General features: G+C 40.6%; 1 protein-coding gene across 4 annotated transcripts in view; it reads right to left on the bottom strand.

Annotated features, from left to right (window-relative positions):
• Positions 1-1,502: 1,502 nt before the first annotated feature.
• LOC308305846 (scavenger receptor cysteine-rich type 1 protein M160-like) overlaps positions 1,503-12,408 on the bottom strand; it is a 66,945-nt gene continuing 56,039 nt past the window's right edge. For all 4 annotated transcript variants that reach the window (XM_080750731.1, XM_080750730.1, XM_080750732.1 and 1 more), the window contains 4 exons: positions 11,488-11,787; positions 8,713-9,033; positions 7,007-7,309; positions 1,503-3,262 (listed from right to left, as the gene is read on the bottom strand). In XM_080750731.1, coding sequence (XP_080606857.1) covers positions 3,234-3,262; positions 7,007-7,309; positions 8,713-9,033; positions 11,488-11,787 — 953 coding nt within the window. In that variant the 3' untranslated portion in view covers positions 1,503-3,233. The remainder of the gene's footprint in view (positions 3,263-7,006; positions 7,310-8,712; positions 9,034-11,487; positions 11,788-12,408) is intronic.

The raw sequence follows: 12,408 nt of genomic DNA, 5'->3' as shown, positions 1-12,408 counted from the left end.
GGGCGTGAGGCTAAACTGGCACGGAAACCCAGCATCAGTTTTTGGTGAGATTTTTGAAGACCATACAATTAGAAATGAGTAGATTCCAGTCCAGAGAACTATTTACAATTCAACACCTGGTGCAATTGAGATGCAGACAGGGTCTTCCCTGTGCTAAAACAGTGATATTGAATGATCCTCTCTCAAAGAATGTAAAGTCTATAGAACAATCCTTGACCAATGACCCATCATCATCATCACTGTTCTTTTCAGACACAACAATGCTATGTCTGACCTTTAATGACAATGAAACACCATACTTATGCACCTATTTGACTTAATTACATGTGAATGTAAAAGCTTTAGACCAATCAATGAAAAAGTGTCACACCCACCCAACAATGAATCAGGCTAACTTGTGAAAGAACACTGGTGAAAGTATGACATAGTAATTGTCTATTTCTATAATAATAATAATCTTTATTGTCCCTGAAGGGAAATCTGTCTTCACACGACTGTTCAAACAAATAAATAACACATCACAAACATCACAAAAACAGATAAATAGGACCTCACTATGCACATAAAACCCTCTTAGCAACAGGGGCGATTGTTTAGTGCAGCAATGGCTGAGGCGACAAAACTCCTGCTAAACCTGAAACTTGTGCCAAGACGAAGTAGCTATGCAGAGGATGATCGGTGTCATTTATTATTGAGAGTGCTAAGCGTGTGATGGCCTTATTGTTCATATCAGCAAGTGTGAGTGTGGGAAGTCCGATACTTCCAATACTGTAAACACACATAATGATTCATACAAGCCGTTTCCTTGCATGGTTTGTGGAAAAAGCTGTGGTCAAAGTGGTGATGTGAAAAGACACATGGGGACCCATACAGGAGAAAAACCCTTTACTTGTACAGTCTGTGGCAAAGGGTTTAGTGACACATTCAAGTAACGTAAACGCACATATGAGAACCCATACAGAAGAGACAGCCTTTACCTGTACACTGTGGCAGAGGCTGTCTTGTACAGTTTGTGACACATGCTCTAGTCATTTACATCATCTAAAAAGACAACTTATTTTTGAAGCAACCGTTTGAAGCAAACAGTATTTGCTCCACCCAGGACTTCAGAAGAGCTATTGTGATTTTTGTTTTATGTTCTACGGTGTATATTTTGGGCCCCTGAACTTTTACCCGTCTGTAAAAAAAAGTGCCCTTTCCAGACCGTGGATGCAGCATTTACTATGGTAAAAAAAATGCCCCTTTCCATGCCATTGTTCTGATATTTTTAAACTTCAGCCCTCGGGAAGGGCACATGTGCCTTACACAGATGCACAGGTCATACACCTGAAAATAAAGGGAAATAAAACATTCTCACAATATCTGAATGTCTGAATGGAAATGAGCGTCTGTTGTGGCTCTGCGCTATACTATATGCTAAGAGAGCCAGTGTGAACTATGCATGCGCACAAGGACATAGTTCACCAGACTAGTAACCCTAACATTAATATGTATGAATTATTTTAAATAACACAGGAAATGTAAACATACATAAATAGAAAATATACAGTAATAATAGTTTAGACTGTTCCCATTTCTTTTACAAAAGTATTAATTAAAATAATTATTTAGACCCATTCATTATTGGTGACAATCATTTAGAACAAGTGACCTCAAAGTCTGCCATACTCGAAGGCAGCATTCAAGAGTTCCCTTTTTTTAATTGTTCTGAACTTGAATGCAGCACTTGAATGTTGAAATCCATGCCCTAACTGCTCCTCATCTCCAGTAAAGCTTGATTAGACTCAATTGAAGTTTCACACGCAGAATCATAGCCGATCTGCAAGCTCATAATGCGCCGCATCGCGCTGCATTGTGAGCTTGTAGGTCGACTATTTCCGGTATTTTTCCATTCTTTGTTTTCTTTTTTAAGAAGAATCAGATGTTTGTGGGAAACTTGATTTGTTTATTTTCATGGTAATTAGTGACAACAGTATTACAGTAAGAAGAAAACAACTAAACACTTATGGGCTTTATTTAAAGAAAATTAATTTATTGCATCCTAAAGTGCGGACGTTTCTGGCTCGCATGCCCTCAACTGATTATTTCCCCTCCAACAGTATTACAGTAAAGATGTATTCTTTAATTGATTGATTGATTGGTTCGCTGGTTGATGAATACATTAACAGGATTGTTAACAGTATAGGTAGTACAGTCAAAACGTACGCTAATATGAAACGATAACGCAAAAAAGCCCCAGGGGGCTTGCTTCCATTGTGCTCCATTGAACACAATTAATCAATTGATTACTGATTATGTTAAATGTCAAATTAGAAGCTGTGAGAGACAGGTTAAGATCATCACAAATAATTCATAAAAGCTCAATCCTCAATAAAAAAAAAGTGTTATTCTAATATTTCTGAATTCATATGTCACTCAATCATGTTTGCCTGATTGGCTGAGTTTCACGTTGTGACTCATTCAGGTTACGTGTGAAAGTAAGAGAGGATCTCACAGAGGAGAAGTTACCATTAATAAACAGAAATAATGTAATGAACACAGCTGTAGTCAGGGACGTGCTGGGCCCCTGATTCAGCCCAGGAAAAAGAGTTGGAGAGGCCCTCATTGCGCGCTATAGAGATCTCTCTCTCTATAGCGCTGCTGCTACTCAAAAATTTGTCATTTCAGATCATGACAAGTGACAAGCCAGTGGGCCAATTACATGAGTTATATTTCGTCGTCGTCGGGTGGATACCTTGTATGTCCAAAGCCGTTTGTTTTGTATTTATCATTTAAGAAATTAATTAAACTAGTGAAAACAGCCGATCTACAAGCACACGTGTGCTTGTAGATCTGCTGTTTTCACTACTTTTGTGCGATGGCCTTGTATGATGAAGCAGGGCTTTGCTTTGCGACAAAATTTACACATTTGAAACTTGGAGATACGAGGTTTCTGCCCGACAGTGACGATTTACTTTGTTGGCCGCCCAGCCCCCAAAATGGAACGAAGGCCGACATTTTATTTTTAATTTTTTCCTAATGGCCGGCCGGAATGAACAGGCCGTTGGGGAGTTGTCCCGCTTTTCCCAATGGCCAGCACGTCCCTGGCTGTAGTTCTCTTGGTGGATGTGGTCTGCTGCAGGAAACAGGAAGCTGGCAGAGTGATTGACAGCTGGCTGGGCGTGGCTGGATCCAGTGAAGGTTAGGTGGAAGGACCCTCCTGGATGGAGCAGCTGATGGTGAAGTTGAAACCATCAAACACCTGCAGCCCCTGTTGCTGGTCCTAAGCACACACACACAACATTTGTAAAATTGTCCATCTGGCAATAGACATACAGACACACTGACTGACAGATCCTGCGTCGCACGCGAGCATTGAAAAGACGACCACTGTTCTAGAATAGGAAAATAATCCTGGTCCAGACGGCGCGACCTTCCACACGAAAGATAGATGCTTCTATGTCAGCCGTGCATAAGGCCCGCCCCACTTGATCATGATTGGAGGAAGGCCCCCACTCTATCCTGATTGGAGGAAGGCCATCACCTACAGGGAAAACTGAAACTGCTTTTAACGATATGTCGTCAATTATGTCGGCGTTATCGCTGTGGTGTGGACGCTACCGTCCACTCTCATTAACTTCAATGGAAAAAATATATATTCATGGGTTCAATTTGTAGTCCTACAGCGTCCATACTGAGAACCAACACAGGTGTTCTGATTGATGTAGAATAGGGATGCGAATCTCGACCACTGAGGCGATAGGATACGCATCACGATACACTACCAGCGATATAATATAATTGCGATACATTGAAATCTTGCCGATACGATACATCACGATTCACCCCTGACCCCGATACGATGCGATATGATTCACGATACTTTGCGATACACCCCTGGTCCTTACGATGCGATACGATTCACGATTCGGTGCGATTCAACACAATGCAAAGGATTTATATTAAAGCCCATGTAAATTTCCCCCCCAAAAAATTACTAAAAATGCATTACATTTAATTTCCAAACAATTTATTGTTTCACTGTAGTACTAGGCTCTGTCTAAAGCTAGCCTTACACCTAACAACTTTGGTAAGATTGTGGACAGATTTGGGAAAGATTTCTTTAAGACTACCCCTCACACTATAAGATTTGAAAAAGACTCCCCAAAGACTGTAGGATGATTTTTCAAAGATTTCAGTTGTTAGATGTGTATGCCTCTAAAGATTTTGTAAAGACTGGTTCAAGATTCCCTTTTATTTGCTGAAATGCCTATTATATAGCCTTGTGTTCCTAAATAAATTATAATATTATTATAAAGCATTAGGCTAACCATAAATGAAAATAGCCGATCTACAAGCTCAGTCACAGCGCGTCGCATCACAGTATTGCAGTATTGATACTTTTACTTGATTACTTTTTTCCATCAATGCACATGCAGTGCACAGCGCACACACACACACACACACACACACACCGAGCTCCGCCTTCCTCCCTCAGCCCTCTGCCTCTCCAGGGCTCTCCTCTATAGTTCTCTCCTCTCAGTCTAGCTGGCGCATATCGATCCTATCAACTATTATCAACGTTGAATGTTTGGAATAATGGAAACGCAGAGAAATAACTAATAAAGGGCTGTCGTAGTAGCCGATCCAACAACGACCAGGCTGGCAGCTCAGGCAGCGTCTTTTGGGGAATGAATGGCTTGGCTTTTGGCTTGTTCTGTTTTGGTTGTAGGCTAGGCTACGTCATTGTATTCATTCAGACTCAGCCCCGATTTGTGAAAATATTAAACCAGTTTGATATTCTCGTAACATAATCTGGGTCTCAAGTTGGGGTAAAAATCGAGTCGGACCACTACCTCACATTTAACGATTGAGTGACGACTGAGTCACGGGAGCGCGCCGCAAATAGCCCCGATTTTATTAAGACTGAGAAATCTTTACCAAGTTGTTATATGTAAGAGGGCCTTAACAACCCAACTTATTGAAATCTGGGAGAACACTCCTTGCTGGCTGGTAGAATTGTTTGATTAATACTATGGTATATCATTATTATATATCATTACATCCTCAACAGGTGGTCAGGGACCCCAAGGGTCCTCAGAGTTATGTGAGGCGGCCAAATATTAATAGTTTTTACAGTAACCAATTGAACCCTAGCAAGTAGCAACCCTATAGGGGAACAATAGGCAATACATTAACACTTATTGAGGGTTTAAGAGATAATAATTCATGGATTATAATGAATAACATAAATCCATCATATTAATATAAAAGATAATGTTTGAACAAATAAACACAACATAGTAATGTATTAATGTCACTGATGATATAGTGCTGTCAAACAAGTCTCTGACAAATTTTAATCTGCAACAGTTTTATATAATAGCCTACAGTAGTCTAAAATAGCTTACAGTGGGGGTCCCTGCTTGATCTCATTCTTCTCAGTTAAGGATCCTTGACCTGTATTATTATTATATTGTATGAATAGAATCTTAGCCTGACACTCAGCCTGAATTGACATTTCGTTTCACTTCATTATTCAGTCTGAAAGTTCTTCCCCTGAGGGCGATTGCAGGGATGGGCGTTGCCAAAAAGAGGCAGTCTTCAGCGATTGGTTCACCGACCAACACATGACATAGTGTTGTTATCATGCTTGTTATGTGTGGCTGGCTAGTGGCTAGCCTGTTGCTTGCTAGTGCTACTTGCTAACCAAAGAAACAGTCAGAATAGGAGCACTACGAACTAGTAATCAAACACAACATAACATGCCTGCTACTGGTGTTTCATAGCGAGATCGATACGATCGCATTTTACCGCAATTTACCACATTTTAGCGCGCCGCGATGCGCGGTACGGTACGGCGGCGGAGCTGTTGTACTTGGAAACACTCATGAGTTCTGGGAAACCCCCACCCACGCTGATCACAAGACGCTGATTCACGACGCTGATTCGCCGTACGGATTTTCAACCGAGGCAGGACTCTTCAATGAGAGCACTTCTAGACCCCTGAATCGCCAAAACAAAAAATGTAAAGGGGTGTGGCTAGCGATTCAGGGTCTGGAACTAGGCTAATAGAATCTAGGATTTTGCCATTTCTAGCCAAAATGTTTTAAAACGTAGATATTTGAGCCACAACGCGTTGCGTTGTGAGCTTGTAGGTCTGCTATTTAGGTGCGTGCGCGACACCGTCGAGCTGCCAAGTATAAATCAGGCTCCAGCCTCAGTAAGCAACAGTAACAAGTTGTGAAACAGTATAAAATACTTTGTTTTAATCGCTAGCTGCACGCCCAGTATCGTTGTTGTAGTTCATACGTGTGTGTAGTTAAAGCGCGGAAGCTTCTGCTTTGTTTAAATCAATTCCGTCGAAGACTCGACAAGAAGAACAAACAGGTGTGGAATGTGGAACATAATATCACGCAGCGTACTCCAGTCCAGTGACAACAACGGATCAAATCAGCAAACATTGGAAAGGGATGTTATAAAGCTAAACGTGGTACTAATCTTGCATTTTTAACCCGTGGGCTCACGGGTGCTGTCCTGTCTGTATCTGCAGTCGGCTTGGTCGGGTGTTCACTGCGCTCCGCTGAGCTGCTCGCTCAAGCTCAGTGCGCTGTGGAAGCATAGACTGTGTGTGGAAGACGCAGGTCTGTCGAGTCGCTACAAGGGCTTTTTTGGGGGGAGGGCTGATGGGGCATTCAATGCGCCTCGGATAGAATGAAATACTATTATGCAAAAAACGATCCAACCGTGGAGTTTACTGATCCAGACACTCACGATACGATACATCACGATTCCAGCCGTCAATTGTACCGATCCACACTGAATGAACCAATTCACTCGTATCGCGATTACGATCCATACCGGATTATCTCCGCATCCCTAATGTAGAACATTAATTCTATGCCAATCAGACAAGTGAAACACCTGTGTTGGTCCTCAACATGGCCACTGTAGGACTACAAATTGAACCCATGAATATAGTTATCGGGCGCAGTGGAAAAGGGCCTTTAAAGTCATCATTTGTTACCTGAGCAGATCAGCACCAGTCTGTCCCAAGAATTACCAGACTTAATTGTGCTACACTCCTTCAGTGAAGATTCGTATCCAACACAGGGAGATGTAATCCACCATACAGGTTGACGTGTAGAACCAGACCTATATTCTGTTGAAACAAAAGAGCCACAATCCAGCTGTCTACACACTACAGATGAGGACCATTCGTTCCAGTCTGAAGTAAAATAAGCCACTGGTCTCCATTCGCCCTGGTGTTTCATCTCCAGTATACCAGCACAGTGACTGATTCCTCCCACCAACTTGACATCATCAGAATCTGAAAAGAGACAATAGAATAAGCTGTAAACATGTGATGTTACTTTTGGAATAAAACATATCTAGCAGTAAAGCAGGTTGGTTTATCTGTTCTAATGTCCTTTGACTCTCCTGTTGTTATTATATTGATACCCGTGAAATTCACGGGTGGGAATGAATAACTTTATTATCAGAACACAACAAGACTGCACTCTGACCAGAGGTGTTGTTGGCTGGATTATTCATGAAGCTTTCCCGGAAGAGAAAGATCCCATGATTGGCCGCTAGTTGCACTGTTTTCCCCCGCGAGGTACCAAAAAGATTTGTTCTCCACTGGACCCCATTCATTTTCCTCTTTGATTTTCTAACCTTAATAAACATCGTCATAAATACTTTATGGTTCATGTCGCTAGTGAAAAACTGCCTTTCAATTACCATGATATGCGTTTTGTGCAAATATGGTCCCATTTATGTTAAAATTGATGATAAAGTTGCGGGGGGCGTGGCCAACTAAACTGATACCAGCCGGCTGTGTTCTTCTACGTGTGCTGTATTTCGGGAGGCTCTGACCACATTCTCCCATGTATCCCTGCGTTTGCAAGTGACCGTTGGCAGCCAATAGCATTCCTTATGATTCCTGGGGTACCATTCAAACAATGATGGCGACACCCATACAAGGGACAAAAAAGCGTCATTTTCGCCGCAGAGGAACCAATGGCTTCGCGTCGTCCATATCTTTTTTACAGACTATGACTCTGACGAGGAGCAAACTTGCGCCTTTTCTTAAGTGTGTATTTCTGTAAACCCTCTAACCCTCTTCACAAAATGTTAAAACATTATATTATAGTAACGAAAAAAATAAATAAAATTTAGAGATACAATACGATACAATAAATATACAATACGAAAAAAATGAAGAAAAAAAAATATATACATATAGACACATACATATAGCCAGAGTTAAGATGACATCACTAATAACACAGATGACATCACTGGATATATAACTATTATATAACATCACTGATGACATTGCCAATGACATCACTGATGATGTCATTAGTGATATATATATATATATATATATATATATATATATATATATATTATATATATATATATAATGTTATATATGTTATATTATAGAAATTATTTAATATATTTATTATATTAAAGTGTTATAATGTGTGCAATCCGTCACCGCGCTTTTCTGACGGGCGCAAGTAATTAAGACAATCAATGGCTTGATTTAAACAAAAAAAGGTTGGTTATCATGGTGATGGGACTCTCACCACTAAAAGTGTAGCTATCATTTGATACACAGAGTTAATGACCTATGTAGGCTATATACATGTTTTCATGTCACTTTCATATTTGACTGTTTGACTAAGTTTAATGTCTTATGAACATTTTCATTCAGGTTACCTGTGACAGTGAGAGAGATTAACTCACTCCCAGAGGAGAAGTTATGATTGAACACATCGATGTGATAAACACAGCTGTAGTTCCCTTGGTGGGTGTGGTCTGCTGCAGGGAACAGGAAGTTGGCAGAGTGACTGACAGCTGGCTGGGCGTGGCTGTGGGTCGTGTTGGATCCAGTGAAGGTGAGGTGGAAGGAGCCTCCTGGGTACTGTGGCTGGATGGAGCAGCTGATGCTGAAGTGTGAACCCTCCACCACCAGCTGCTGCTGTTGCTGAACCTCAGAAATCCCGTTTAAGAGGGTGATGTTTGGCTTAAACAGCAGATCTGTAACAAGACATATTATGTGACGTGTAATTATGGCAGACAATTTTTGAGCTAACAAATATATTACAAATGATTAAACAAGAAATACTGTACATTTAACCAATGCATGTCATGCATGTCTTCCTCTTCTTTTTTTTCTTTTTTTTTTTTTACTCTCAAAAAAGCATCTGCAATGTTGTGCATTTGAAACTACATTGCAGTGCACATCATGGGGTGATCACTGCTTGCCTCCAGTGAATTCTTTTATTTTAATTTTTGTTTATTTTATTTTTATTTTGTTGCTGAGTAAGGTCAGCAGACAAAGTGACGTGAGTGAGATAAAAAAAAAGAACCTGAATGAAATGTGCCAACCTCAACCCAAAACAATGGTATAAAATATGCCTGTTATTCCGATTGATCATTCCGAATTGATAGATTGACTGCCAGTGTTCTGATGGGCCACGTGTGCCAAATGTTGCTGCTAATGTTATATTGGGTGCGTAAATTTAGGTAAAAAAGATACAAAAAAAATAAAGAAAAAGAAAAGGAATACCCAGAAAAAAAAATGATATTTGTCACACAGCCACAGTGGCGTCAGTTCCGAAAAAGCTAAGATATGGCAACATGACTGGTGTCTTGCACACGCGCGAAGGCGCACGTGCAAGACACCAGTCATGTTGCCATACGTTAGCAACAGGCATGATACATTTATTTTAAGAAGTACATTACATTTTTCCCCCGTTTCTACGGTTTCTTGGGCTGGATATGGCTGCCGGAACGGTTGTTCAAGTGCAGCTAAACTTGGCATAGGTTATAGTAAACATGCCACAATTAACAATAATGAATTGCACCTGTACCATTTTGTCAAGATGGGGAGAATACAAGTGTGGAGAATATAATTATAATACCTTAGTGACCATTTTATAAAATTTTGCATTTGTAGTTATTTTACTGTAATTTAACAACATAATAACCAGCACAGATAGACAAAGAGACATTCATGGATTTATATTTAAAAGTAACTTTTATTTCCCCCCTGGACCCAGGGTATGGCAGCTGCATACCCCTGCCATACCCAATTGACGCCCATGAGCCTACAGGAGAAGACTAGACAAGGATGACCTCTACAAGGGATCAATATGGCAGAATGCACCCCAGGCAGTGATAGGCTGAGTGGGGATCCTTGTTGGCATAGAGTCATAGAAACTACTGATTGGCGTCAAACACATATCAGAGCACATCATCACAGTGTCATTCCAGGAAAACCCTGCCCTCAAGAGCCATCGTAGCTTACTCCCCAACCAAACATGCTGGCTCTGACGACAAAAGAACACCAGGGGCGTCAATTGGGTATGGCAGGGGTATGCAGCTGCCATACCCTGGGTCCAGGGGGGGGAAATAAAAGTTACTTTTCAATATAAATCCATGAATGTCGCTTTGTCTATTCTGTTCTGGTTATTGTGTTGATAGATTACAGTAAAATAACTACAAATGCAAAATATAACATAATGGTCACTTTAACAAGGTATTATAATTATATTCTCCACTCTTGACAAAATGGTAGGTTCCGCAGGTCAGCTGCACAGGTGCAATGCATTATTGTTAATTGTGGCATGTTTACTAACATGCCAAGTTTAGCTGCACTTGAACAACCGTTCCAGGCTGCCATATCCAGCCCAAGAAACCGTAGAAACGGGGGGAAAAATAGAATGTACTTCTTAAAATAAATGTATCATGCCTGTTGCTAAGGTATGGCAACATGACTGGTGCGCGCGCGCCGCGCGTGCAAGACAGTGTACGTGCAGCCTTCTTGGAGTGCAGACAACACCAACTTGGGACTCCTGAATCGCTGACCTCTAAACTGTCCTATTTAAGAAGGGTATTGAGCCCTGCAGTGTTGTTAGCTTCAGAGCCATGCCGCAGCATGTCATTGGGTAAATATTGTAAAGATTACCCAGTAAAAATGCTACAACTGATTCTACCGCAAACAGTTGGCATAAAGAGAAAAGGACAAAGAAAGAAAGAAAGAAAGAAAGAAAGAAAGAAAGAAAGAAAGAAAGAGAAAGAAAGAAAAATAAAACCTACCAGAAAGTATATTGATTCACTGCTTGGATGACCACTGTACTTGTTTACACATTTATTTCAGTGCTGCAATTTGGGCGAATGATATTTGATGATTGACAAATCGTCACAATCCAATTCATGAAATAGCTGAGATTCCGTCTCCCCTAATGTGCATGTGCACAATAACAATAACAATTATACAATATACTGACTGAAAAAAATGCAATGTTAAGTTAACATTTCAATAAAGTTTGTCAAACTATCAACAGAGAGACAGACAGCCAGACAGCCAGACAGACAGACAGACAGACAGACAGACAGACAGACAGACAGACAGACAGACAGACAGACAGATAGATATTTTAAATACTGTATGCATTACTGTCATATTGTAGAACTATTTGTTGTCACCTGAACAGATCACCTCAAGTCTGTCCCATGAACTATGAGACTTAATCTTTCCACACTCCCTCAGTGAAGATTCAGATCCAAAACAGGTAGATGTAATCCACCATACAGGTTGACGTGTAGAACCAGAACTCCATGTTGTTGAAACAGCAGAGCCACAGTCCAGCTGTCTACACACTACAGATGATGACTTCAGGTTCCAGACTGATGTAAAATCGGCCACTGGTCTCCATTCTCTCTGGTGTTTCATCTCCAGTATACCAGTACAGCGACTTGTTCCTCCCACCAACCTGACATAAGACTCTGTAATAAGACAATGAAATAGTAAAGCAGTAAAAAAAGTGTATTTGTTCAACTGTCTGTTTTGTGGTGTATAGGTTGATCATAGAGAGCGGAAGAGAAAAAAATACATTAGGTTGATTGATTGATTAATTGATTGATTGATTGACATGTATACATGTACCAAAGTTCATGCTTGCATCACCAAGTGAACGGTTCTTCATTTAAAAGCAGCTGATTTCTTCAGACAGGACTCTTCTTCTGGTGAACCCTCAAAGCTTCTCAAGGAGTGAACATGTCCAAATTGGGCCCAAGCGTCAATATCTTTGTGGCCACCATTACTTTTCAGCACTGCTATAACCCTCTTGGGCATGGAGTTCACCAGAGCTTCACAGGTTGCCACTGGAACCCTCTTACACTCCTCCATGACGACATCACAGAGCTGGTGGATGTTAATATGGTCGATTTTACTTTTCAGCATATTTTTGCCTCTACTTTTGTGATGTCAATCACCAAATCACCAAATGTTTCTGACCATTTGCAAACAGGAGTCAAGTTTTATAACATCTAAATCAAGTCTTGAGTTTTACTTATTATTTTTTGCTTTAATCCCTGAGTTCACCTATAATGCCTGTTTTTAAATGT

This window comes from Nannobrachium achirus (genome assembly GCF_963921795.1).
Source record: "Nannobrachium achirus genome assembly, chromosome: 2".
Taxonomy (NCBI): Eukaryota; Metazoa; Chordata; class Actinopteri; order Myctophiformes; family Myctophidae; genus Nannobrachium; species Nannobrachium achirus.
Note: the sequence above shows the minus strand (reverse complement) of the source record. Positions and strands in the feature narration are given on the sequence as shown.